The sequence below is a fragment of the Meriones unguiculatus genome, chromosome 9 (assembly GCF_030254825.1).
Source record: "Meriones unguiculatus strain TT.TT164.6M chromosome 9, Bangor_MerUng_6.1, whole genome shotgun sequence".
In the NCBI taxonomy this organism is placed as follows: Eukaryota; Metazoa; Chordata; class Mammalia; order Rodentia; family Muridae; genus Meriones; species Meriones unguiculatus.
Genome location: NC_083357.1, coordinates 63,002,727 through 63,030,428, shown reverse-complemented (window position 1 = coordinate 63,030,428; position 27,702 = coordinate 63,002,727). Strand labels below are relative to the sequence as shown.

The window sequence follows — 27,702 nt, the reverse complement described above, 5'->3', positions numbered from 1 at the left end:
TCCTCTGCCCCTGCGGGGGTCTATGTCTGCAGATCCAAACGCACAGAAAGCACTTAGGAATCCCACAACACAGGCACTGGCCTTTTTCTTGTCATTACTTCCTAAGCAACAGTGTGAAACTATTTGCACTGCATTTACACTGTATTTGGTATAAGTGATAATACACAGAGTAAAGCACATGGGGAGATAAAATATAAGTTACATGAAAATACTTTTCCACTTCACAAGGCTTTTGAGCACCCACAGATATTAGATTTTAGTATTTCTATGGACTTGTAACCAATGCTGAAAAAATTTCAGGAGGCGGTGTGTGCAAATGTATGTGTGCGCGCGCACACACGTATACATGAGTGTGTGTTTGAAGGCATGTATGTGTTTCCAAGTCTAGAACAACATGTAAGCTCTTAAAGATCCACTGTGACAGGAACAATATGTACAAGATTGAAACACCAGCTAGATTACTGGTGGAAAGCCACTTCTAAATAGAAAGTTTCAAAAGTATCAGTAGGCAGAGAGGAGACAAGAGCATTAGTTTTAACTGAATTTGACTTGGACTCTATCACAGGCCCCTGCAATGTTCTGAGTTCAGGAAAGCCAAGACTAATGTGCAAAGGATTAAACAAACTCAGGACTTTAAGGAAGTCAATGATGATTACCTATGCCATGACTGAGTCTAGCAAAGTCTTCAGGGCACACCCTTGTTTACAGGTTACAACCGCCTCATGAGGTAATGTCTCTGTGCTGAGCAATACTCAGAAAGGCTAAAAATGAAGTAGGCTCACCCTACTGACAGCTTAAATGACTTGACTTCACATTCAGTCCTGATGGACTGCACAGCGCTATTCTGAAGATTTTCAGAAATAATTTATAAACACAGCTCAATTTATAAAGGAGCCTCAAAAATTTAGTTCACAGAGGTGGGAGCAAAGGTATGTTCTTACCCATTTTTGTACAATTACTGGATATAAACAATGTCTAAAATCCTACTGATTGCAATTCAAGCACTTAACCTGGAGTTTGAGTAAATAACCTTAAGCAGAAAACTGAGCCACTTCTAGAACTTTCTGTAGTAATGGCAGGTACCAGGCCACACAAAGCTAGTATGGCTGAAAAACACAGGTTTTTCATTATTCTTTTCATTTAAGCAGCATTTGCAATTCATGTCTAGCACATCTGACAATACCGCCCTAAAGCAGGCATTTTAAAAGCATATTGTAAAAGAACTTGAGCCAAATGTGATGGTGCGCACTTGGAAGTAACCTCAGCACCTGGGGAGCAGAGGCAGGAAGACTGGGGGTTAAGGCGAGCTTTATGGCAGCCTGAGCAACAAAGCAAAACCCTACCTCAAAGAAAAAAGCAAAACAAAACAAAACAAAAAACCTGAAACATGTCAACACTTATTCCAGGTCATGACAAGTATGAAAAAAAAAATCAGTGTTGGTATTTAGGCTATAGCATATGATCTCTGTATTTGGTACATTTATTTTTTTAATTGAAAGATAATTCTGGTTCTAACTATACTGTGAAATCTATAAGCACATTAGTAGAGGATACTAATAAATGGAAATAGGAAAGGAGAAAAGAAATGGACTACAGTGCTGTGCCACAGTTGTGTCTGGAAATGTCCCCACGTGCAAAAGGCTTGTTCCCTAGCCCATGGTATGTCTGGGAGGTAGGACATTTAAGAGGTGGTGCCTGGTGTGAAGTCAGGTACCCGAAGCTTGCCCTTCACTGGGAACTGGGACTCTCCACTTCCTCTTTCCCTCTTTGTTTCCAGGCTGCCATAGATGAGCGGCTTGCCTTGTCAGGCAGGTATTCCTGCCATGATGTTGTCTTAATATTGGGCCCAAAGCAGCAGGACCATTGACCGAAAACTACAAACTCCTGAGTCAAAAGAAAGTTTCTTTCCTCATAAGTTGGTTATCTCGGACATTGTGTTATGAGTAAGAGAAAGCTGACTGACACATCTTGCAATATTAATAGGGGTGAGGTTCCAGACCCTCCTCTACAAAGTGACCCGTACAAAAGCAAACATAAGATCACAGGGAAGGAAGGCAATGCCTGCCATCCTCCTCCTCTGGCCAATCCTCCGACACCCCCCATACTAGCTGCCAATCATGGTAAACAACTTGCAATGCTATAAGGGTCAGTGATGCAATTACTAAAGACTCTCTGTGAAGTATTTCAAGGCACAACATTAAAGCAAGAAACAGGAACATACTTGATTTGAGGACATATTCTCAGCTTTCATTAGTGATGAGTAGCTCCTAGAAGGAAAGAAAATATTCAAAGTGAGGTTATTTCTCAGTAAGCATTTCATTTCAGCCTAAAGCCCGAATGAAACTACTGTGTCAACCCGCATCTCACAGATGGTTACCACACTGGCAGAAGGCTCAGCAGGCTAGTTGTCCCCACTCTGATGAAAGTAGCACACACAAATGTACGTCTCTGATGGCCACGTTTCCTCTGGGCATCCCCCATTAACCCAACTGCCCCAACACCTTTTTAGATTACTAAGAGATAGTTCCACACTTTTGGTCTGTATCCAATGTAAAAATCTATTCTCCTATGGAAACAAACATTTCTTTCTCCTATTACCTAGAATGGCATCCCTGTCCATTCCACTTCAAGACAGAAACCCAGGAACCGTTTTCGACTTTTCTCTTCAACCCAAGTTACCATCTAACCGGGTCCTACCACTTTACCAGTGATTTGCCTCTCAGAGTCCATGCTGCATCCTCTGTGATGTGGACCATGGTGAATCACTTCTTAACTTCTGTCTACACTGCCTCTGGCTCCCTCTATATTCCAACAAGCAAAGAGCTCTTACCAAAACACAAGCTGCCAGCTGGACCCATGCCTGCAAAACCAACACTCGGGAGGCTGTGGCAGAAGACTGCCACAAGTGTGAGGTCAGCTTAGGGACACAGTGAATTCCTGGTCAGGCTGGGACACAGGGAATGCTGTCTCACAAAAAACTGACTTACTCACTTACTCAAAAGCCCCATCACCTTTGCTAGAGACTTGATGTACATATGATGTGGAAGTACAGCATGTGCCTGGAGGTCACAGGGCAGCTCTTCTTCCACCATGAACTTTAGGGACCAAACTCAGCTCATCAAGCCAGTGGGGCACTTTTACCCGCAAAGCCATCACTCCCACCCTGCTTGAAATGCTCAGACGGAAGACAAAACAGGCCAAGGGAACTTCATAGCCTGGTTCTACGCTCCTTGAATCTTCTCGACCCAGTATTCCAAACATCTAAAACTTTGGTCCCATTTTATCTTGCTGCTTCCCATATAAGGACCCTGAACTTACAGAATGGCTGCGTAGCGCACTCCTTAGTTCTGATGTTAGCTTCTAGAAGTATTCCATCAGAGAATTCAGTTCCATATATTCCCTCATGATACAATGCAAAATGCTGTCTGCTACAGCAGTCACAAGGCTTTGCAGGAACTTACAATCAACAGGAAGAGTCCCAGGCACACAGAGCTTCAGTTTACGGTAGACAGCAGTAGGAATTTGACTGTGGTGGCACCTGCCTGTCATCCCAACTATATGGAGTCTAAGGCAGGGGGATCATGAGTATGAGGCGAGCCTAGACAACCTGGTGAGACTGTGGTAGACTGCTTGCAAGCACAGGGCCCTGGGTTCAACTCCCAGCACTCTTTTTAAAATGCAAAGAGCAATAAAAAGGAGGAAGAGCAGTTACCTCTTAGAGACTGGCCATCCTCTCACCAAGGCTTTATCTTCTACTTGTTGCTTCTGCTTACAAGCCTACTTCCCCACAATTACCCCCATGACACTTACAAACTGTGCCGCATCTAAGTCACTAAATGCACTATTTTTCATTTTTACTGGCTTGATAACTCTGGCCTTGTATCAGGGGCAATGAATTCAGAATTACAGGTTGGTCTCGGTTTCTTCTTTACTACTTAGAGCAGACTTATGTGAATCTCCTTGCTGAAGAGATCTCTGCCTAGAAACCAAGTTTACATCTTAAAAGTGGTGACATACTGGCCCTGACTTTCCACTGTACTGCCCTCCGGGACTTCTGCCTCACAGAGCCTTAGGTTCCAACTTTTCCAACTTAGATCCCCGATGTAAGAGAACGTGTATCAGGTGGCTACAGTGCTCATCCTTTGTCATAACAGCACAACTTCCACACGCTACCTACCCAACTCCATCTTCATGACCGTGGCCACTGCTTTTGTCTTTTGTTCATGGTCTATATGGTGGGATCATGTTTTGTGTACATAAGTGTTTTGTATGATAATTCAAAAAGTCAAATAAAAACCAAGACCAAAACAAAGCAGGTAAGAAGCACAGGATCTGATGTGTTGGTTAGAAGATTCAAAGACAGAGTTTAAAGAGATGCTAGGATGAAAAGTGTATTCAAATAAATATTAATTACTTAACTAATGAATTAAAATAGTGTATTTAATAAGTGTATTAATATTACAAGGAAAAATAAAAAGCTCAGACTTCACTTGAGGCCAGCCAGGGCTAGTAAGACTGTCTCGAAAACAAATAGCCAAAATGTCAGAAGCATAAAGCCCACTGCTGAAGTTTTTCACAAACTGCAGTACTGGGCTTGTGGAACAAACTGAAGGTCATCACCCCCGGGCACAGCGGCCCTGCCTCGTGGTTTGCCTTCCGCAGCTTGTAATGAAATGCTGCTTGGACAGGGCGTGAACAACAGAGACTCCACCACTGAAGCTCACAAGGAAGACCAGCCTGGGTGAAACCAACGGACAGATGAACTTCCCAAGCAGAGTTTATTCTGCAAGATGGAGACTTTATCCTCAGGCCCATGAACACTTTTAATATAGATACTTTGAAAACAAACCGAGAAGAGCGTAAAACTGTTTTTTGTTAATGGGTTCTTTTGTTTAAATGCTTACTGTTTTGAAACTAATAAAGCCAAATTAAGACCCCCCCAAAGTAGCTTAATTCAAAACCAAAAATGTTATTTCCAGGTAAATGATAGCATCTATATAGTGTTCAATTTATTCTGAATGAATGCTGTGTAAAACTGAATTAGCTGGAGGGCAGCAGAGGGTAGCAATGTGTTGACTGGAGAATCAGACAGACACTTAGCTGTAACTCTCAGCGAGATGCTCAGCTGCTGTTCAGACTCTGCTCTTTTGCAATTGCAGGTAGCAGAAATAGCTCCCTGCTGAGTGAGGACACACAGGAAGCACTCTCAAGTACAGAGTGAGACAGATGGCAAACGTTGAAAGTGTGAGCTATTTATTCCTCCTTAGGAAAAGTGTAAATGAAGTGATACTGTGTTTCTAGCATAAAACACAAATTTCTAAACAAAACTGTTAAAGATGCAAAGGAAACAAAAAAAAAAAATGATTTCTTCAATTTTCCCTACTACAAACTAAAAACAAGAATTAGATGCTATGGTTTGAATGAAAATGTTCTCTCCCTCCCCACCTGTAGACTGAGAGAGAGTGGCACTATTAGAAGGTGTGGTCTTGAGGGAGGAAGTGTGTCTCTGGGGTGGGCTGTAAGGTTTCAGATGCTCAAGCAGGCCCAATGTTAGTCCCCCTTCCTGCTACCAGAGGATCTGGATATAGAATTCTAAGCTACTTCTCCAGAACCATGTCTGCCTGCATGCTTCCCACCATGACGATAAACCTGTGAACTCTAAGCCAGACCCAATTAAATGCATTCCTTTGTTAGAAAAGCCGTGGTCATGGTGTCTCTTCACAGCAATGAAAAACCTAACTCAGACAGGTGTAAATCTTGTGGGCCAGACTCATAAATGTTACCAGAGTGAGCCATTTTTAACAACTCATAGCAGGCTCTCATTGGCGGGCCATAGCAGCTATCCAAATCTTTGTGTCCCCTGGCTTCAGTCAGCAGGCCAGAGCAGGACAACATTCCCAGAGCCCTCCATCTCTAAATGTTCAACCTTAAAAGAAGCCAGTCTCTCCGATTCAGCAGAACCTGGATAGGAACACAAGCAGGTGCCTCACACCTGGCACAGACAACCACAGCAGCTATGCCCTTGCCCAGCAAGCTTCCTAAGAGCCCAGGATGTTCAGCGGAAGCTGAGTCAGGACAAATCCAGAGAGGTGGCTTTTAATCTGATGTCTCCCCACACTGTTCTTGTGCCCTTTCTGGTGCACATATCACAAATGGCACCCGTGGAAACCATGACTACAAGTCACAAGGGGAGCTTCCTGTTAAGGGAGACGAGAGGGGTCTCAGAGACAGAGCTCTACGCTAAAGCCTTTGCCTGCTGTGCGTGAGGACCTAGCTCAATGCACAGCACTACATAAAGAGAAAAATGAAAAGAAAAACAAGGGGTATGTGGGTGCACTGGTACATGCCTGTAACCCCAGCACGTAGGAGGCAGATGCAGGAGCTTCACTAGTTTGAGGCTAGCTATCTCAAAAAGCCAACAGCATACTCAAACAGAAACAAGGCAAGGGGCAAGGGACTGTTCAAGTACAGTAATGCATGTTCAGTGTGGCAGGCGGAATGACGGTTCAGAAGCTCTCCCTTCCCCAGAATGTTCATATCCAAATCCCCAGAAGCAACACACATGATGTCTTATGTGGACACACACTCTGTAGGTGTAACAGTTCTTTATGACAGGGAGATTCCTGGGGATGATGTGATCATGTCTGATCTAGTCACATGGTTCCTGAAAGGCAGAGAAGGAGGAGGAAGGGGCAACAAGCCACAGAATGTGGGCAGCCTCTGGAAACTGAAGAGTCTCCTCTACAGCCTCCAGGAAGGAACTGTCCTGTCCACTTCTTGGCTGGTTTGATAAATCAGAACTTCTTGTATGTTGCTTTGAGGAGTTATATTTGGGGCAATCTATTATAGAAGCAAGAGAAAACTGATAGAGTCAGCATTCTCATGGTCACCTTCACTAAGATTTCAAGAGCCAAACTGTGTTCTAACTGCTGTTTAAAACTGTGGGATGGGCTGAAGAGATGGCTCAGCCATTAAAGGCTAGGCTCATAACCAAAATTATAAAACTGTAGGATACTGAAGCAGCTCTCATCATACTAACTACATTCAACTTACAAAAGGCAGAAAAGACACTTGAAAGCATCTCTGCGTTACTCGCTTTACATCACCGCTCCAATGGCACAGCTGCTCAACATTATACAATCCGATACCCTTTCCTTTCCTAAGAACAAACCGGATTCTGAGGAAAGCTCATGATAGCTGACGGTGAAGTGAAACCAGAACTTTAATATTACTCGCTCACACCCAGCACCTCTGTAAGAGGGCAATTCGACCCATCAACACAGCCACCTTTTAACAACTCACTCAACACTCCAAGCTTCTCTGTGGTTTCCAGCCACCAGGGCATTATCCTTAGAGGGAAATCTGAGCAGAACCCATGGGGAAAACCCGTGTCAACAGCAAGGCCACAGCCCCAGCATACCTAAGCTCATCCATTTCTCTTTTCTTCTTCATTTCTTCTTTCTCTCTCCTTTTCATTTCCTGAATCTGGGCTTTTTTCTCATTCCTCTCTTCACGATCTCTGCCTTCTTTCTCTGCTGCTAGGTCTGGAAATTTCTCCAATTTGGTCTTTTCTAATCGGTTCAAGATTTCATTCACTTTCTTCTCCACTGTCACGATTTTTACCTGTGAGGGAGGTAAGGGGGAAAGAACTTAGCCTAAATTATTCTTCTCAAAACTCAGAGGTGCAAGGCTTTGGCTTTCTAGGGCTTAGGCTGTCCACGTTACTGCCCTTAGGAAGCACAGCACACGCAGCTTGGAGCCAGGCTCCGCCTCCTGCAGTGGTGGGAACACTTACATCCTTCTGCCTGTGAAAGCCTATCTGCCCCACATCCATATCAGCTGTTTTCTTCAGGTTAGACCACGGCGTGTACACCACATTAACGTTGTTCATCTTGCAGCCTGCCAAGAGAGACTGTCTTCAACAGGCAGGAAACATGAGACTGAGCAGCACAGCCCTCACCCGCAGCAAAACATCATCCACCCTAGATGAGGCTTGAAAAGAGCTCACTTCCGATGTCACAGAGCACCATAGGAATTGGGAAACTGAACATTAAGCCAAAGTATCAAAGAAGAAAAAGCAAGGGTCCATCCATGACTAACATCATAGACTTCCAAGAACTCCTGAAAATTGAATGCAAACTTATCATGTGCAAGAGAAAAGGACCAACTGAGTTTCCTTAGATTCTTATGGCTAGCCAGCCACAGCCTGGGATTTCCAGAGGCCCAGCCCAGCAATACCCAACCAGCAGGGTAAGCTGAGAGGTGGCAATCACCTCTCTTCTCAACAGAAATGTATAACTACAGAACTGCTAGTGGGGTGTCCTCTGCAACTTCATAGTTCTCTTCAGTCCTCAGCAGCATCCTTGGTACTGATTAAGGGGCTTAGCTCCTTTTCTGCTATGTGAGCGATCACTGTGGAAGGCTGAGGAAGAAAGGGGAGTAGTCTGTGTCAAGACTCTTCCCCCCGTTTTCTCTAGAGCGCATCAACTAAGGACATTTAGAATAAGGAGTCTACAGCTCTCTGAACCCAGGCTCCCCTGCAAGCCAGGGGCAGGGGAGAACAAGACTGCATGGAAGAGGATGGCACGCAGAATAAACAGCTCGCTACTTTCAATTTTTACTTCAGCAACTGAAGGTCTAAGACATTCTAACTCTTCCCATAAAAGAAAGCGTCCTCACTCATAACAGCCTGTTGATTATGGAGTTGAAACCTGGTGGCTCCAAAAGGCAAGTCTGAATCTTCTTTGTCTACACACCTGGTTTGTTATTAGGGCTGCCTGGGTTGAGCCTGAAGACACCAGTCTACAGGAATGCTGCCACGTTCCCATCGTGTAATCTCAGACTCCAGTGCCTGTTATCAGCTGTGTCTGCTCTGGGTCACCTTCCAATTTCATTTATAACAGTTATCTCTCTCTACCCAGGTCTACATCCCACCCCTAAAATCTCATCTAGTAGCTCAATCATTTAGACCTACACCTCTCAACCCTCTCCATAACTGCCAATCCCCTTCCTAGTAACCATACTTCTAGACCTTTCGATTAAATTTAATCTTATCTAGTAGAATTATGCAGGCCCCAGGCCCAGTATTTTAACCACAGCCTAAAACACATAAGGTGATTGTTCCCAACTCACACTGCACATGGGACTCACCCAGAGAGCTTTTGGGAGATAATGACACTCAGGGACCACCCAGACCGGCTAAGTAAGAGTAAGTTAGTAAGGAGAACAACAGAGTCAAAAGACTCAAAATTAAATGAAGGAAAAAGTAAGGAAGAGAAAGAAAAAAAATAAAAATTAAAAAAAAAAAAAGAAAAGCATGATTTAAAGACTCTGGCTCTAAGCCTGGTGTAGTTAAACACACCTATACTTCCAGTATCCAGGAAGCTGAAATAGAATTGTGAGTTTGAAGCCAGCCTGAGCCACAGAGTGAGCTCTACACTAGCTTGTGCTACATAGAACGCTCCTGGTTCAAAAAACCCAAACAAGGGGCTGGAGAAATGGCTTAGCAGTTAAAACACCTTAGATATTCTTGGTTCTTAGAATAACAAATCCCAGCCTAATAACAAATCAGATGTGTAGACAAAGAAGATTCAGACTTGCTTTTAGGAGCCACCAGGTTTCAACTCTATAATCAACAGGTTGTTATGAGTGAGGACGTTTTCTTTTATGGGAAGAGTTAGAATGTCTTAGATCTTCAGTTGCTGACGTAAAAACTGAAACCTTAGAAGATCTGGTCTCAATTCCTAACACCCACATGGTGGCTCACATTTGTCTGTAACTTCAGTTTCAGGGAATCTGACAAATTCTTCTGGGCTCCAAGGGTACCAGACATACACGCAAACAGAAAACCATAAACATAAAATTATATTTAAAAAATTTTTTAAAAAGGAAACTGCAACAAAGCCCTCTAGTTTTAAAATCTATTGACAAATGATGGTAACAGACACCACTGTTAACGACAAAGCCATGAGACACATCTCCCAGCTATCAATACTGCCATACTACCAAAAGTCATAGGCAAAGCTAGATGACTTCCTGTTCAAGGAAATGAAAAGAGTCAAAAGAGCCAAGATTCAGAACAGACAGTCACACTCAGAGGAGTGGGAGATGAGTTTTTAGTTTTCTGAGAAGCCACAAAATGGCCACCTCCTCAAACCGGTCTTCTGCTGTCCCCAGGCTCATGCCGAAGTCAACAGCACGCTTGCTCAGCTGGCTTCATTCCAGACAGAAAAGGAGCATGCTGATTCAGAAAGCGCCTCTAGGAAATCTGACCTTGAATGCTGTTGGCCTTCACAAGTTGGGCACAGTCCATCAGAACCTCCTTTGGAATGTCTTCTATCTTCTCTCCCTACAACAGAAAACAAGCCAAATAACCCTCTTTTGTTACTGATGGTCCCTGGAGCACTCCCAGGACATCTGCTGCCTTACCTGCTGGACACCGGCTCATGACGAGCTGGGGCTCTTCGGGGGAATTACAGAATACTGAAAGATGAAGTAAATTTACCGTGCCCACCAGAGAATGCTACCTGAACTAAGAGAAGGCACTAACGCAGAAAACTGTACTTAACACATTTTAAAAGCCATGTTGGATACATGAACTACAGTTATGTCTCGGCAGTTTTTGTCATCCTTGTACATTTCTGGAAAGCTTGGGGGGAAATGGTACCCATTCTGACATACAGAGGTCTTCCTGGCTGAGGTCCCAAAAACCTTCCTTTGAAAGACACCCTAGAATTCGAGATCTCAAACATCTCACCAGCCACAATCAGGGTGAGGTTTTGTTTTGTTTTGTTTTTTAAAGATTTATGTATTTATTTATTTTATGTAGATGAGTGTTTTATCTGCATGTACACCTGCATGCCAGAAAAGAGCATCAGAACCCAGAAGAGTTCCTTGTGAGCTGCCATCTGGGTGCTGGGAATTGCACTCAGGACATCTGGAAGAGCAGACAGTCCTCTTAACCACTGAGCCATCCCTCCAGGGCCCCACGGTGAGGTTCTTATGTTCTTCTCCTACTGTGCTGCTCACTGTAAGATAAGCAGCCAGTAGAGGTAGCAACAGCAGCAGCAATGCAAGAGCTCACATGTCAAAACATGTAAAGGTCACAATCTTGCTTTGAGCCACCCACGTTAGTGAGCTACAAAAAAGGCTCCGTGACTTTTCTATGGGTTTCAAAATGGACGAAGTCTAGTAGCGAACATTGCTGAGAGTCTGCATCTTCACAGTTTGGGTTGGATTCAAAACTCAAGATCCATAGTGCCCAGTACCCATCAGAGGCCACTCTGCAAAGCTTCAAGGCATGCTAGCTCTTAACCCACATAATGACCAATAAGGGAAGAGCTGGTCCCTTCTATGCAGGAGGAAGTAGGTAGTTATGTACTGTAGAGCCAAGAGTGCAGGCTGTTCTACACGGCAAGTTCCAGTGTGCGGTGGTGCATGCCTGCCTCCAGTCCCACCTACTCAGAGAGCTGAGGTAGGGAGGTCTTTTGAACCCCAGGGTTCAAGATTGGCATGGCCAACACAGAAACATTTCTTAATTAGGATTTATAATGCTGAAAAGTTGCACACAATCTAAATTCCGACAAGGAAGCTTTCCTATGAATTGTGCCATAGTCAAAATAACAAACAAGAAAACAACAAAGTAACAAGCTTACAAACCATGACTCTAAAAAGTAATGCAGGCAACCAGGAACACCTCCGCTGCGGGCTGAGATTAAAGTCTAAATATGTCACAGATGTTCAGAAAGAATGGGAAACGACGGCTTAAATCGATCTTTCCATATTTTTTGAGTGGAAACCACAGGCAGAAGATCAAAATCATTACACCACTGTCCTTGAGTTCCCAGCTTCTTGAAGCATGAGCTGCAGTCTCACAGCCTGGCAACTGAGAAGGCTTCTGAAACACGCGATGGTCCCAAATTAATTCATAAATAAACACTTCTCTTTCCCTTCCCATCGTGCGCAGTGACTCTACTGCAGCCTTCGCTCTGAATACATACCACGCGCATGCTGTCATACAACTTGAGGGCAAGGAATGCCGCCGGATCCTGCAGCTCATACTTTAAGTCTCATAGTTTCAGAGACTATGGAATGCTATAAATTACTTGCTATAAATTACTCTCATATATCCTTGTAATCCCAGTATTCGGAAGGATCACAAGTTCAAAGGCAGCCTGCTCTACCTAGCAGGTTCCTGACCAGCTAGGACCACACAGCAAGACTTTGTTAAAAATAATTTTTGGCCAGGTATAATGGCACACACCTTTGAATCCAGCACTAAGACGGCAGAGACAGGAAGACCTCTTTGATTTTGAGGCCAGCCTGGACTACATAATAAGTCTCTGTCTCAAAACAAAACCAAAACCAAAATTAAAATAATAATAATCGGGCTGAAGAGATGGCTCAGTGGTTAAGAGCACTGTCTGCTCTTCCAAAGGACCCAGGTTCGATTCCCAGCTCACAACTGTCTGTTACGCCAGTTCTAAGGAATCTTCACACTAATGCATATAAAATAAAATTAAATAATAATAATTATTATTATTAATAATAATAAAATTTAAATGAAAATAAATAAGAGGTTGAGTACCTGTCAGCAGAGCACAGGAGGCAAGCTGAAAGGGATCTCACCAGAGCTAGATAAAAAACAACAGAACACAGCACTAGGGTATACACAAGGGCCCAAGGAATACAATAAACCCACTGATGCAAAAAAGGGGAAAGAAACAAGTCCCATTCTGTACGAATCCTAAATAATGCAGTTACCCTACTCCAAAATGTGGAACTACATTTTACCCCTGCCTGAGTAGAAGCTGGACCCCAACTTCATTTGTAATAACCAAGTCTGGGAGTGCAGTGCCATGGTGGAAAAAGGTGGCTGTCATAGACCTGGCCAGGCAGCCCAGGTTCATGCCACCAGTGTAAGTCACATGAAGGCACGCACTGTCTGAAATGATGAAGGAGAGGGTACTCCCCCTCTGTGCTTTACTTCCCCTCAAGCCTGTAACTTCTATGTAGAAAAACTAAGACACATATAACTTGATGACATTCGCTAAGATCACTGGGTAAACTATCAAGGTCATAAAACACAAGGAACATTTTCATGGAAATCAGGGCAGGGAGAACAAGTGAATGCACCGTGAACGCACAATGGTTTCTGGAAAAGGGACATTAATGGAAAAACTGCTTAAATAAAGTCTAGAATTTAGTTAACAGTAGTGTGTTTGGCCTGCTGGTTTTGAAATATCTACTATGTAACATGAGATACTAGCAACAGGAAAAGCCATATAACCTTTGTAACTTTCTAAAATCTTTTAAGTCCAAAATACATTTTTTAAAATGTAATACATACAACATACATTCTATGTACTTTAACTATCAAAAATACTGATAAAGAGCTATACACTTGTAATCCCAGCACTCAGAGGCAGGCGGATCTCTGTAAATTCGGGGTTAGCCTGGTCTACAAAGTCAGTCCAGGACAGCCAAGGCTACACAGAGAAACCCTGCCTCAAACAAACAAGCAAACAAAACTACCAAAATACTGATAAAGGTGGATTAGGAAAAACAAACAAACAAACAAACAAACAAAAAAACAGTAGTGCTGTATAATCAGGGCACATGGGATCTTTGTTCCTATATTACCACCATGTTGTTTTGGACTATCCAAAGACACTCTGATAACCAGGAATGAGTCCGAGAAAAAGAAGCCACTAAAAATTGTATGCTAGCATCAACTGAACTGAGGAGGAGAGCAAGCAGAGAGGACAGGCGATACACTGAACTGGAAGACAAGGCAGGGGGCCTTCTACCTAGGAAATCATTCAGAATTTTCCAGAACAATTTTCTAGGTAGGAGGAAGACATTTACAATCTTTACAGTTTTGAACACATTTATTATTTAAGCAACTTAACCACACACAAAAAAAGAATATATGATGTTCAAGGCTAAAGAAAAAGTCATGAATACATGTTCACGTCCAGTTACCTTTTGTAATCGAAGGTATACATGAGCCGAGGAGAGTTTGTCCACGTGAAACCTACAAAGAAGGAAACCACTTTTAGCAAGAACAAGACAACCATGTCCTCAGCCACTTGCATTGAAAGCACCTCCTTCCAAGAAAGTATTACTGGAAATTATCACATGTAAGGCACCACAGAGAGCATAAAACAGCCACCATCTCCAAACAGCTGGCCAGCAACCTGGAGAGACAAGATAACTCGAAAGTTATGCAGCTGTGCATGGCTACGAGCCAAGATGAGTCAGATAATAAAGATGAAACATCCTGGGTGACTTCAAGTGACAAAAAGCTATCAGTGACTAAAGGCTTTGTGGCAGAACTGGGATTTCCTGGCCCCTGACTAACACAGGTCAAGAAGAAAACAGGAAAAAAAAATAATTCCAAATGAGAATGGATGGAAGAAGTCAGTGAAACTGCACAATGGCCGACCTGGGAGCTTTGCAGGCCTGCAGCCTGAAGAAGAGGTGTCTCCCCCACTCCAAGTTTCCAGTGATGGTGAAACTATCAATGCCAAGGATCAAGTTCAGATTTGGAAGTCGGCTCACTAAGCAGGCTACATCATTAAATGAATCAGACTAAGAATTCTCCCAACGCCACCCCCACCACACACACACTGACAACGACATCAACACACATCCCTGGGTGAACATGGCCTATCTGGCACTAGTACTGTCCAAAAATCATTCAGAATGCCCCACAGACCCCACCCCACCCCACACACACACACCACACCACCCCACACACACACCTTTTTTTCTTGAAGTAGGGCCTCACTACATAGCCCTGGCTGACCTGGAACTTACTATGTAGACTAGACTAGCCTTGAATTCAGAAAGCCTCCTGCCCCTGGCTCCCAAATGCTGGGAATAAGGTGAGACACAGCCTTAAGTTCACGTAAATTCTCAAATTCACTTTTCTTTAGGGTTTGTACTGGATAGTTTTATGTTAGCTTGACTCAGCTAGAGTCATGAGAGGTGAGAACCTAAATTAAGAAAGTGTCTCGGTAAGATGTGGCTGCAGGCAAGCCTTGGTGCATTTTCTTGGTGACTGACTGGTGTGGGGGGCCCAGCCCACTGTGGGTGGAGCCACCCTGCGCTGCTTGTCTTGGGTTCTGTAAGAAAGCAGTCAGCAAGCAGCACCCCTCTATGGCCTCCGCATCAGCTCTTGCCTCCAGGTTCTTGCCCTGCTTGGGTTCCTGTCCTCACTGCTTTTGATGATGAATGTCACACGGAACTGTAAGTGGAAGAAATTCTTTCTTCCCCAAGTCGTTTTTGGTCATATTGTTTTACTGCAGCAATAATAACCCTAACTAAGACAGGCTTCTCATTACCCATTACTTTAATGCGATCTTTTAAAACTGATGTGACACTTTTCATTTATATAATTCACCAAATAAAGTTGATTCACTTTGCAACACACAGTGATGGGCTTGGAATGTAAGCATCCAACAATGAACAAGGTTACACACAACTGACACTGTGGCTCTGGTAACTTTAGCTGGCACTGCTTCTAACAAGGTTTGGGGAAGCCAAATCTTTTTCCATAATCTTTTAAATATTTGCTTTTATTCTTTATCTGGGCCTTTTCATGCCATTGGAGTCCTTCCTCCCAGCCCCACATGGCCCATCTAACCCATCGTGGCGTTCTTTTTCTTCCCCTCTTCCTGTCGATTATAGATGGATAGGATGGTTAAGGAGGGTGGCACTGGATGGGAGCTGGGAGATGGATGTTGAGGTGATTGAGACAACATAGGGAGGAATATCTGCCCTGCCCAAGGTAAATGAGGCAGTTATAAAATCTAACGGGTGTCTATGCCTTTTATTTGTGATAGCAGGTTAGATAATACAGCTATGATAATCATAGGGCTAGTAATAAAACCTTTTTTTTTTTTTTTTTTTTTACTACAACGCTGTGCATAGTGGCAAAAGTCTATGATCCCAGCAGGCAGGTGTATCATGAGTTCAGGGATGGCCTGGACTATTTAGTAAAACCCTATGTCAGAAACCTAAGGAAGTATCATCGCTGACTTCCCCAGGCAGTCTTGTTATTGACATCTACTTTAGGTATTAAAAGGGCCATACACTCACACCCAGTACAGAATATAACAAGTACGATTCAGTTCAAAGGGTAAGATCATGCTGTTTCTAATGCCCTCAAAGACACCAAATATCTTGGTATTTGTTCTGGACACAGAACAATATTCATACTTTGGGCAAAAGATCTATGTTGCCTCTTATTCTTAGTCATTACTGATAGCTAAAAATAAACATTACATCATTTTTGATTCATGTTTTTCCAAGCTATTCATTTACTCATTTGCATTGCCATGCAAAATTCATACTAATTATCATCTTTAGTTGGGCATTTTTCTATCCAGAAAAATCTTTATCTTTTACAAATCTAGAAATTTTATACATCTCATTCTCCCTTCAGAATCTTAAGAAAAATATTATGCTACGAACTGATCTCAACTTAAAAGGCACACCTGCCATTCTGACTTCTACTTGTTTAGTGACAGCTCTTTATTAATAACAGCCCTTTCCTACATAGCAATAGTAGCGCTATTAAATTCTGCTTTTTCTTCAGGGCCTTCTATATGAAATGCTGCCAATAAAAATATCAAAATAATTCAATATACACTAATGAATTCATACCTAAGTAATCAAAGCACACATAGGAGTACCATGGCTAGAGTGGTGGTTTGAATAAGAAGGGCCCCCATAGGCTCATATACTCACCAGGGAGTGAAACTCTCTGAAAGGACTAGGAGGTGTGGCCTTGTTGGAGTAATATGCCACTAGGGGTGGGCTTTGAGGTTTCAAAAACCCATGCCAGGCAGTCTCTCTCTTTCTCTTTCTCTCTCTGCCCGCTATCTACAGATCAAGATGTAGCTCTCAGCTACTGATCTAGTGTCATGTGTATCACCATGCTCCCTGCCATGATGACAACGGACTAAGCCTCTGAAACTGTAAGCAAGGCCCCAATTCAATGCATTCTTTTTAAGTGTTGCTGTGGTCGTGATGTCTCTTCACAGCTTGTATATACCATCTTCAGGCTTATATTTAATGGTACATATCTAAAAAGGCAGAGAGACAGACAGAAGTATAGGGTTTGAAATACCCACCCCTGAAAACAATTTAGAGCAAACTACTTCCTGTAAAAGGTGTTTCCAGTTTTCCTAAAATATGCTCATTCAAAATTTAAATTATGTCCTCTCTTAGACTCTTATGTCCCCATTCCTGCTCATCCTGAGAGCCTTCCCCAATTCAAAGTCTGCAATTTTCAATAAAAAAAAGCAACAATGACTTGAGGTGCAGAGGCACCGGGAGTGGTTCAATTCCTTAAGTGGGGTCTGTGGAAATACTACTCATTAGGCTGCCTGGAGGCAGCAAAGAAACACCATCTCTCTTCTCCTCACTTAGAAACTAATTTCCTCCTAATATCATTTAACCTTTAGGAATTCCTTGCTTAAAGGAACCTCAGAAGATTTACCAGGATAGACTCACATGCTGAAACAGAAAAATTCTCCAAACCAGAATCAGAGAACACCAGGTTAAGACCCTGGGATGCAGATGAGCTCAGAGTTGCTCTTGGTATTCCCTGGAAGATTGTCAGGATTGACAGCACATGAACTAGAACAGGCCCCAAGGTTTGTTTGGGTCTACTCCAGCTCCCTGGAGTTCTCAAGTAACTTCTGGAAACAGAAGTCAACTGTGCTGAACTTTAGTCATTAATCTCTAGGCTACTAAAGGTGCCAGATAGGATCTCTAGGTACCTGTAGATATCAGTCTTAAAAAAAAAAAAAAAAAAAAAAAACAAAAAACCCAAGCTACAATTTACTAGTGTGGGCTTTAGAAATCTGTTTTCTAACTGTTTAATTTTAAAAACAAATAAAGACATTTAAAAGTTATAGTAAGCTGACTTTCAAGGTGTATCTTACCATATATATATATATATGATATATATAAGATATACTATAAGATATAGATAGATATATATATATCTTACTATCTTACTGTATAGGCAGCTATGCCTCATCTGTGTAGGCTAATGCATAGCACAGGTGAACATGACAACTTGTAAGGCTGGGACAAGAAATTCTGTGCTTTCAAAGGCAGCCTGGGTTCTACACTGAGCTCTGGGAAAGCCTGTAACAGAGTACAACTACCTTGAAAAAAATAAAAGGGGAAAGTAATTACCTTCCAGGTGCAGACACTGGCATCAGAGAGCCTGGCGTTGGCAGGAACTACTTCAGCTGGGGGTGACAGATACTCAAAGGGGAGAAGGAACTAGTGGTGAGGAAGCGTTCAGGAGGTGTGTTTCTAGGAAGGCAGCAGGTGAGTCAAGTATTGAACTCTGTGTGCCAGCACCGATGACCTCCTGTTCACAAAGCAGGTGACTCCCTGAAGGACATAGGCGAACTTCCCAGCAGTACAATCTGCCCACCTGAGCGAAGGGGCCCTAAACAGTGTCTAACTTGATGGCACATTTGAGCTCAGAGACTAGGACACTGTGCTGGAATAGCTTTTGGTTTTTGAAACCTTTCAAATTCCTCACATTTCTGCCACCTCCTGTTTCTCAGTGTAGACTTTGGAATGATAGAACATGCCCAATGGAGTCATGAATTAGCGTCCTTCATAACCAGGTAGGTAGAAAGCCAAGAGACCGTTTGGGGGCCCCCTGCAAATATGTGGGAGCCTCCGTGCAGAGCCTCTTGAAAGTTGGAGCTTGAGTTACTCTCTGTACAATGCATCCCTGTTAAATACTCAAGGCCGTACACCATACTGAAAACTGAACCAGCTCTTGTGAAGAGGCCATCTAACCTCACAGCACTCTAGGGAAAGGAGGGGAGTGGAGAACCCACAGCCCGAAAAAAGAGATCTGTAGAGAGTTGAAACAATGGCTTGGAGTGGGGGGCAGCAGGGAGCAGTGATCTGAAGGCAGAAGAATGGTGCACTAAGGTAAGGGAGAATCGAAGATTTAGAAGCTGACTGGGCCTGTGAGATCCTGGGCTGACCCAGCAAAAAACAGCGCAGACCTGGCAGTTAGGTGCTTGGAAAATGTGCACTATTGCCATCACACCCAAGCACACAGGTCTGAGAACTTACCTCCGGTAGAATGGTACCCCACTCACACGGTAAGACTAGGTTCCGGCAGAGAGAATATGGCGGTCAGAATAAGCAGTAGAAATGAACATGGAACAAGAGAGTGGCTCAGGTGTGTTAGGAGACCACCCACTTCTCTTGGGTTCTAGGGATGGAATAATGAGGAGACCTGCAGCTATTTACTCTTGAGCACCACAGACAAAAACACTATACAGACGTGTGGTTTTAATCAGGGGAGGCAGATGAATGGGTGAGCCTAAAATCTAAATGACTATCTAAATGAAGCAGAAGAGAAATTGCTACTTACCAAATATCTTCAGGCCATCCATATTTTATCAGATCTTCATCTACAGAAAGATACAAAGAAGGGGAAAAGAAGTTAAGAAAACTGTTAAATGGAAATCTATCAAGATTCTTATGTTGCGAAGGGGAAAAAAAAATACCTCAATCATCCCCTTCATATTTTTTCTTCCTTAACGAAGACCTAGAAACTCGAAAAGAAAGAATTGCCTCTGGGAGGCAGAGCAGGTGGATCTCTGTGCGTTTGAGGCCAGCCTGGTCTACAAAACAAGTCCAGGACAGCCAGGGCTATTATAAATGGACAGACAGAGAGAAACCTCAAAAACTCAGCAGGGTATGGTTGCACTCACTTGAGAAACTAAGACAGGAGGACAGTGAGTTTGAGAGTAGCCTTTACTAAAAAGCTAGATCAAGGTCAGCTTAGTGAAACCTTGTAAGATGCCACCTTAGAACATGGCAATGAAAGAAAACAAACAACCTTCAATTGTTACTTCAGGATATTATGGGCAAAATAGATACAAAAGGAAAATAAAAACCATACCTGGAGACTAAGTAGTAGAAGAAGGATGTGAAAGAGTGAAAAGGAACTGTTCTGGAAGGTAGGGAGTGGACCTTGAGTCTTGGAAGGAAAAGAGAAATGAGCTACTAGGGATGGGGAACTGATTGGTTTTTTTGTTTGTTTGTTTTTTGTTGTTGTTTTTTATATGAAATGCATTATCTGATATTTTAAATTGTACATGTGACAGATAAGTGCCAATCAAAACTTCAAGGAAAACATGTGACTCCTTCAAGGAAAACGTGATGATTTTAAATGTACCTAGTACTGGCTAAGATATATCCAGCGCTTGAAATAGCGCCTGGCAATAGCAGACACCAGGAGTTTTCTGGAAGACACCAGGAATTTATTATATAAGTGGGAAGCTGAGCAAACAACAGAAAAGTAAAAGAAAACATTAACAGCAAGACATTTCTAAGTGCTCTATGGATGGCTGGCGCCACCTGCTGGCTATGAAGAGAACAGACCTATCAGCCCTTGGTAAACGCACAGCTCAAAATTTCTATTAATGTTCTATCGAGTGCTTCCTTGGAAACAGCAAGGCTATTAGAAATAAGTGGGAGGTACTATGAATAGCCCCACAAGAAGGCTTTAAAATGCATCCCCCTTTCTTATGAGGCTAACTTGGAGGACTGACACCTCCACGCAAATCAAAAGTTTCCCAAAGACCAAATGTTCTATACACACACAAGGACACAAGATACCAGAGGGCTCTAGACATCTCAGAGTCACTGCTGTGAAAACACAACTAGGTGTGTGTCTCTAGGCATAAATTCTACCACAAATATGAAGATTTCTCAGGTCAGTGCCTCAAACCACATTCGCTATCGTGTCTACAGCATGTGCTAGAAATGACTGCATTTTGTCCACATTATAAAACATTTCATATTATACAGCAGTTTTAGGTTCACAACAAAATCAACACATGCCTTTTTTGTGTGTGTGCATGCCTGAATACAGCAAAAGTCTTCCTTACACTGGAATGAGACCCCTACCTCCACCCCACCACAAAAGCCCTCAACAAAGCGTAGACAACCACAGAAGGAAAAGAGAGACAGGCAGGAATGCCAGAACCACCACAAGACCGCCCATGTGAACCAGAACAGGGCAGGCCTTCATTTAAGAAATATGTAAAGCCCTGCCCTCCACCCCCACCCTCTATCCCCAGTATACAGTACAAAACCCGCATCACTTGTGAACAGCCTGGCTCTAAGTGCTTCCTAGTGGCTGCAGTCTCAGGCTCCACTTCTTACGCAGGAGAAAGAAAACAGTTTTGGCAGCAGATCTGCTTTCATACACACTCTAAGTAACTATGGATCTTGTGGTGGTGGCTTACTGTTCAGTGTAGAACAGGGACATAGCATCCTTTCCTCCATGATAGCAGGAGGACACTGGGGAATAAATGAAAATGATCAGTGATACTATAGGCTACAAGAAGAAACCTAAAACTCACATTTTTAAAAAAGATTTATTTATTATGTATACCACGTTCTGCCTGCATGTATGCCTACACACCAAAAGAGGGCAGCAGATCTCATTATAGATGGTTGTTAGTCACTCAGGACCTTTGGAAGAACAGCCAGTGCTTTTAACCTCTGTGCCATCTCTCCAGCCCCCTCAAGTAGTTTTGTTGTTAATTTTTTTCTTTTACGATTTATTTATTTATTTGGCAGCATTCTCCCTACATACCAGAAAAGGGCACCAGATCTCACTATAGATAGTTGTAAGCCACCGTGTGGTTGCTGGGAATTGAACTCAGGACCTTTGGAAAAACAGCCAGTGATCTTAACCTCTGAGCCATCCCTCCAGCCTAGAACTCAAGTATTAACATAGTACGGATGACTTACCATTAGGTCACATCTCAGTCAATGCCATAAATTCATTACATTGAAAACTGTTTTTATTTTGCTGTTATTTGTTGTTTCTCTCTTCATAATGACACAGCCATGATCGTCCCAGCTCTGCTTTATAGCAACTATTTTTGGTCTTGTTTATTTCATTATTGTCAAAGGTCTCTTACTGAAGAATGGAACAATGCCTCTTCTAATGCAATATAATCTATCAAATTCTAACTGCTGTCAATATCAAACTGCACCTAGACTAGACACTGATACTTCTAGAAAGAAACAGGGGAGAAAACACACAAGGAGTACCAAAAGCTTACACACTGAATGTGACCAGCCAGCTCCCGAGAATATGGAGGCAAAGGTACCTCATCCCAGTGACAGTGTTCCCGGAGGAGCAAGGTGGGGAGTGGTATCTGGGAGCTTAAGAAGCTCCCAGGGGGTAGCTGGGTAGTGGTGGCACAGGTCTTTAATTCCCAGGCAGGGGCAGGCAGATCTCTGAGAGTTCGAGGCCAGCCTTATAGAGCAAGTCCAGGATAGCTGAGGCTATACAGAGAAACCCTGTCTTGAAAAAAATAACAAAACAAAAACAAAAAAACAAACAAACAAAAAGAGAAGCTCCAGAAATTCTATCTACTGGCTAACAAGTGTTCCTATGGGGCAGGCACTGCACACAGGTCCTTTCCCCTAACCCTGACAACCTTGTACGGTAGCTACAGCCCACGAGGCTCCTGTATCTAAAGAAAGCAGAGGTCCAAAGAGGTTGCATAACTACAGCTTGTTTGCTAAAGAGCTAATTCTGGTGTGACTTCACAGCTGTCTCTGCTAAGCCCTCACACTACCCCAGGAAAAGGGTAGCTGTATATTCCGATCTCAAGGAATCATGCTCCTTCTCTCCAGCTCCTTCTAAGGTTCCGCCTCTCATCTTCACACTGTGAGGACCAGTGCTGCAAACCCCGTGCTCGCCTGACCACCAAGAAGATCAATTTGTGCTAGTCACAGTAGTTCACATGGGTAAGGTCAGCACTCCAGAGGCTGAGGCAGAAGGATTCCTATAGTTCTAAGCCAGCCCGACTTATAGAGTACACTTGTCTCAAAGGCGGAAAATGTGTCCAACTGGGTAGGGCATGTAGCTTAGCTGTAGTTTTTGAGTTCAACTTTCATGAAGCCCTCAATTCCACCATCCCCTATAATGCTGGGGGGGTTGCAGGCATACAAGGCATAGATACTACAACTAAGCTACATGGCAGACTCAGTTGAACAAGACAGCAGAGGAGAAGCAGAAGGTCAGATGTCACAGAAGCAGAGCCTCCCGGCAGCTGGGGCACTATGGGAGAGGCTGGTCCACCAGTAAAACAGTAATTAGCCAAAAGCACTTCCGGTATTCTGTCACAGAGTACAGCTACCAGCCAAAGTGGCTAAAAGACACTTTTGAATGCTCTTAACTGCAAAGAAATGGTGTTTGAGGTGGCAGATATGCTACAGATTCCAATTTGATCACAGCACAATGTGTGTATGTATCAAAACACTATATTCAAAAATATGGATAATTGTTGGTCAAGTCTAATTTTCAAAAGAATTAAAGAAATTAATAACAAAAAACCGTAAACCCAACAAACAGGCCACAGGAATAACACTTACCTGCTTGAAACTTCAAAATCAAATGCTTTTGTATACTTACTTTCATATTTATCCTTTCCCATGTAAATAGTGTAAGTAGATGAGTTAACTACAATAAAACAAAAACAAAAGACAATTAGTGGGGATGCAAACCTGGCTTACCCACCTGCTCTTGCACATGAAGAATAAGTTTTATGCCAGGTGGTCGTGGCACAGATCTTTAATCCCAGCATTTGGGAGGCAGAGGCAGGCAGATCTCTCTGAGTTGAGGCCAGCCTGATCTAGAGAATGAGTTCCAGGACAGCCAGGCTACACAGAGAAATCCTGTGCTTTCCTCCTTTTCAGGAAAACAGCTCTTTTTATTTTTTATTTCCCTTCAGGGATAAAGTTTAATGGCAATTTCCAGCTCAGTCCCACACTTTTGTCTTCTTTAATGATAGTGATAATAGCAACAACTATCCCCTTCATAAACAGAAAAAATCTCTACTGCAAACATTTAAAAACCAATTTCTGCACTCAGGAGGCAGAGGCAGGTGGATCTCTGAGTTTGGGGCCAACCCGGTCTACAGAGCAAGTTCCAGGACAGCCAGAGCTACACAGAAAAACCCTATCTAAGTGTATTTATGTTGTTGTATTAGGAATATGTATATTTTGTGCCTAAACTCAGCCACCTTTTAATTTGTGTAGCCTCATCCAGCTGGCATTACCTCTGACAAACTAAATCCAAATGTTAAGGTGAAGTAATGGGCACTTTTGTTGTTTAGAAATCTTTCCTTAATCATTCTAAAGTTCAAGATCTGCTTGCCACTGTCTCCTGGATTAAAGGTGTGTTTGTATTCCAGCCTGATCATACAGAGACCTAGAAGGTCTTTGGATGTACTCTTTTGCCAGAGCAGCCATATTCTGAATTAAAATTCCTCTATAGAGAAAGGTCAAGAGTTCACTCCATACTTGGCTACATAGGCCAGCTCAAAGCCAGCCTGGTCTACCTGAGACTCTGACTCAAAAAACCAAAACCAGACAAAAATTAAGAGGCCATACATTTTAAATGATGGTCAGAAGGCCAGGGAGGTTCTGCCCCCGCCTCCTGAATCATGGCATTCCAGGGGTGTACGACACACTCAGCTGATGTGGTACTAGAAATCAAACACGCTAACTCAAACAACTGTTTGTCACTCCAGTCCCAGGGGATCCATCACCCACTTCTAGCCTCGACACTAGGCACACAAGCAGTGTATAGATGTGCATGTAGGTAAAACGCCTACAACAAAAAAATTTTTTAGAAATAGCTTGACTACAAACACCTTCACACTGAGGGACACCACAAAAATAATGCTTCAATTAAAGCATCATGAAAGGTTAGGTAGTGCATGCACTGAATCCCAGCATTGGGGAGGCAGAGGAAAGGATGGCAGATCTCTGTGAATTCAAACCCAGCCTGATCTGCTTGATGAGTTCTAGGCTCCAAGGGCTGCATAATGAGATCCTGTCTTGAAAATAAACAAATTAAAAGGTTCCATGAAAGCTGGGCTCAGAGACACACTCCGTAATCCAGCACTCCAGCAGACACCATGAGTTTGAGGCCAGCGTGGTCTACAAAGTTCGTCCTGAGACACTGAGAAACCCTGTCTCAAAACAAACAAACAAACAAACAAAGGACCATGAAACGCAAACACTGAACAATCACTCCAGATTGGGGGACCTAGAAAGTAATGGCAACATTAAAGAGGCTTCAGGCAGGAGGGTCCATGTTTGAAGCCATCCTGAGCTCCTCACTATCTCAAGAAGGGGGGAAAAATCAACACAGAGCAGCCAACTATATGAGTAAGTTACTATGCTAAGGAAACAATACAATCTGCCTCTCAAGAAATCTCCCCTGTAGCGCTAGCAGGCAGCTTTTAACGCCACATAAGAGCAGTGCTAAAGGAATGTTAAGCCGGTCCGGAAAAAAAGTATAATCTTGGTGTGGAAACTAGGTCTCCAAAGGTGTCTTGCAAAAGTTAGAGCCATTTTAACAGGGTGAGAGTTTAAAATTAGAGCTTGATTCTGGACAAAATGGGGACAGTATGGGCAGAGAAAATAAACCAACACAACATTTCCTGAAAACCACTTTCTGACCTTCCAAAACCAACTCGGTAGTATTACCATGTCAACTGGAAAGTCAACTCTGCCCAGTGAAGGGCTGTACTGGCATTCTATTGCTTTCCATGGCATTCCAACCCCTCCCTCCCTAGAAGGGCAAGGTACTCTGCCCGTAGGAGACATAGGAGACGGCTGTTGGCACCTGTTTCATTGGCCAACGAATCACTCCAGGGTGCTGCCAGAATGCTAAGGCAAAGGCTTGCGACGGGGAGGGTGTGTAGGAACCCACACGCTGCCTGAATCCAGGAAGCGTTGGCGGCTCTGCCAGGTTGCGGACAGGAATAATTACCCGGCGTGAGGAAAGCGGGGGTGCACTGCCACCGCGCCCACCAGGCCCTGACCTGGGGCCGACCAGGCAGCCCAGCGGACGGCCACGCGGGGACCCCGAAGGCGTCGCTGGGAGAGGCGCCCGCGGGAGGATGCGCTTCGGGGCTAGGTCCAAGCGCGGCGGCAGCGGCGGCAGGGGAATCGCGGCTTCGGAGGCAGCTGCGGGCAGGGCCCCAGAGGGCCCGGCGTCACTCACCACTGCAGCTGGTGAAGTAGAACACCATGATCCTGGCAGAAGAGTGGCGACCCTTGCTCAAATCGCGAAGCTCAGGAAACCACGGACGCGAGGGTGAGCCGGCTTCCAGGCTCTCCTCCGGACACTTCCGGCGGACGTGGGGTCGCGTCACAACGCCGGCCTGTCGGCGCCATCTTTAGTCCTGGCGAAGGGAAGGGTCTTGGCGGGAGAGCCGGTGACCCGGTGACTTTGAGGATTCCGCCCAAGCGACTGGTTGAAGGAAGTTAGCGGGAAACTACATCTTGTTTGAAGCCATAAAGGAGAAATGCTGTAGGCAGACCTTATATTCAGAGCCTTTACTAAGCGGGCATGAGAGTTGTTTCTTGCTTTTTATCTGTCTTCCCCCTCCACCGAATAACAGACTCCTTGAATACAGAAGCTGCCGTTATCATAGATGAAAGTCCCTCTCCCACTACTTGAGGCTTTTGTTGTTGCTTTTTGTTTTGTTTTGTACCTTTGTTGGTTTGACCAAACTGGTCAGAATAAGAGCTGGGTGATTTTCCATTAAACTCTGTTCAAACCTGAGATGGCCTCAGCAAGAATACAAGATGGAGGAACCCCTGCACCGTCTTGCCCTGCCACAATTAAATTGTTATTGTTACTTCCCAGAGGCAGAATGCTTATTTGGGGTTTGGACTCAGACTAGTGTTCCTCCAAATCTAATGTCTGCCTTTTATTACCTACAAGAGTGACCAAATCCCAAATCTTTGAACTTCAAAACCTCTTGCTATGAATTTGTAAAATGCTCCCATGCCGCCTAGGTTTGACTTGATAATATTTTCTTATTGCTAGTAAACATTCCTTTTCTGACTGAATCCCTCCAACAAGTTAGACCACACAAAAAGCTACAAAAACTGAAATTTTAAAATCCTTACAGAGCCTTATTTTTCCCCCAAACAGGAAATTCCAGTCAAGTAGAACCTTCATGATAATGAAGTCTCCTGGCTTTAACTCATTCAAAAAAGAAACTAGTCATAGTCTCTTATTAACCAGTTTTCCCTGTTGTTCTGGTTGTTTTACTTTACAAAACCACTATTGTTCTGGGTCTCTTGGTGTTGGTCAGTGTTGTGGAGTATTCACCAGAGAAGACTGCTCAGACTCAGGGTTAAACTAATAGAAAGTCTTTATTTGCTGGCTTGCTACAACACTAGGTGTTTGAGATCCCAGTGTGAGCTTTTAAGCAGAAAAGCCGTGTTCTGGGTTGACATACTTCAGTTAGCAAAAACAGTTAACCAGAAGTGGAACTACAGAAGCCAAAAAGCAAGATTAGTACATTTAGAGACTTTCCCAGAACTATGGACTTGGATGGATTAGGTCTTTGTTTTCCTTTGGCTGGTGGTGCTGTCTACATGCTGAGTTTTACAGCCTGAATGGTACTTCTATCATGGAGTCAGTTGTACTATGGTCTGGGCCCTATTACAGTCAGGATTCTAGAACTCAGGAAACAGAGGCTGATTTTAAGTTGTAGCCAAGTTTGGGGTAGTGAGGCCTCAGTTTCAAAGACATCTCCCTCAAGAAAACATACTGTTCTACCATTGCCCAATGGAAACTTTCAC

At 43.5% G+C, this 27,702-nt stretch overlaps 1 protein-coding gene across 1 annotated transcript in view; it reads right to left on the bottom strand.

The window, feature by feature from the left end:
- Ccdc25 (coiled-coil domain containing 25) overlaps nucleotides 1-26,266 on the bottom strand; it is a 30,339-nt gene extending 4,073 nt beyond the window's left edge. The window contains exons 1-8 of the mRNA XM_021654494.2: nucleotides 26,108-26,266; nucleotides 23,504-23,551; nucleotides 19,430-19,469; nucleotides 13,984-14,035; nucleotides 10,273-10,348; nucleotides 7,796-7,899; nucleotides 7,421-7,623; nucleotides 2,222-2,267 (exon numbers count right to left, since the gene is read on the bottom strand). Coding sequence (XP_021510169.1) covers nucleotides 2,222-2,267; nucleotides 7,421-7,623; nucleotides 7,796-7,899; nucleotides 10,273-10,348; nucleotides 13,984-14,035; nucleotides 19,430-19,469; nucleotides 23,504-23,551; nucleotides 26,108-26,135 — 597 coding nt within the window. The 5' untranslated portion in view covers nucleotides 26,136-26,266. The remainder of the gene's footprint in view (nucleotides 1-2,221; nucleotides 2,268-7,420; nucleotides 7,624-7,795; nucleotides 7,900-10,272; nucleotides 10,349-13,983; nucleotides 14,036-19,429; nucleotides 19,470-23,503; nucleotides 23,552-26,107) is intronic.
- Between the last annotated feature and the right edge of the window lie 1,436 nt (nucleotides 26,267-27,702).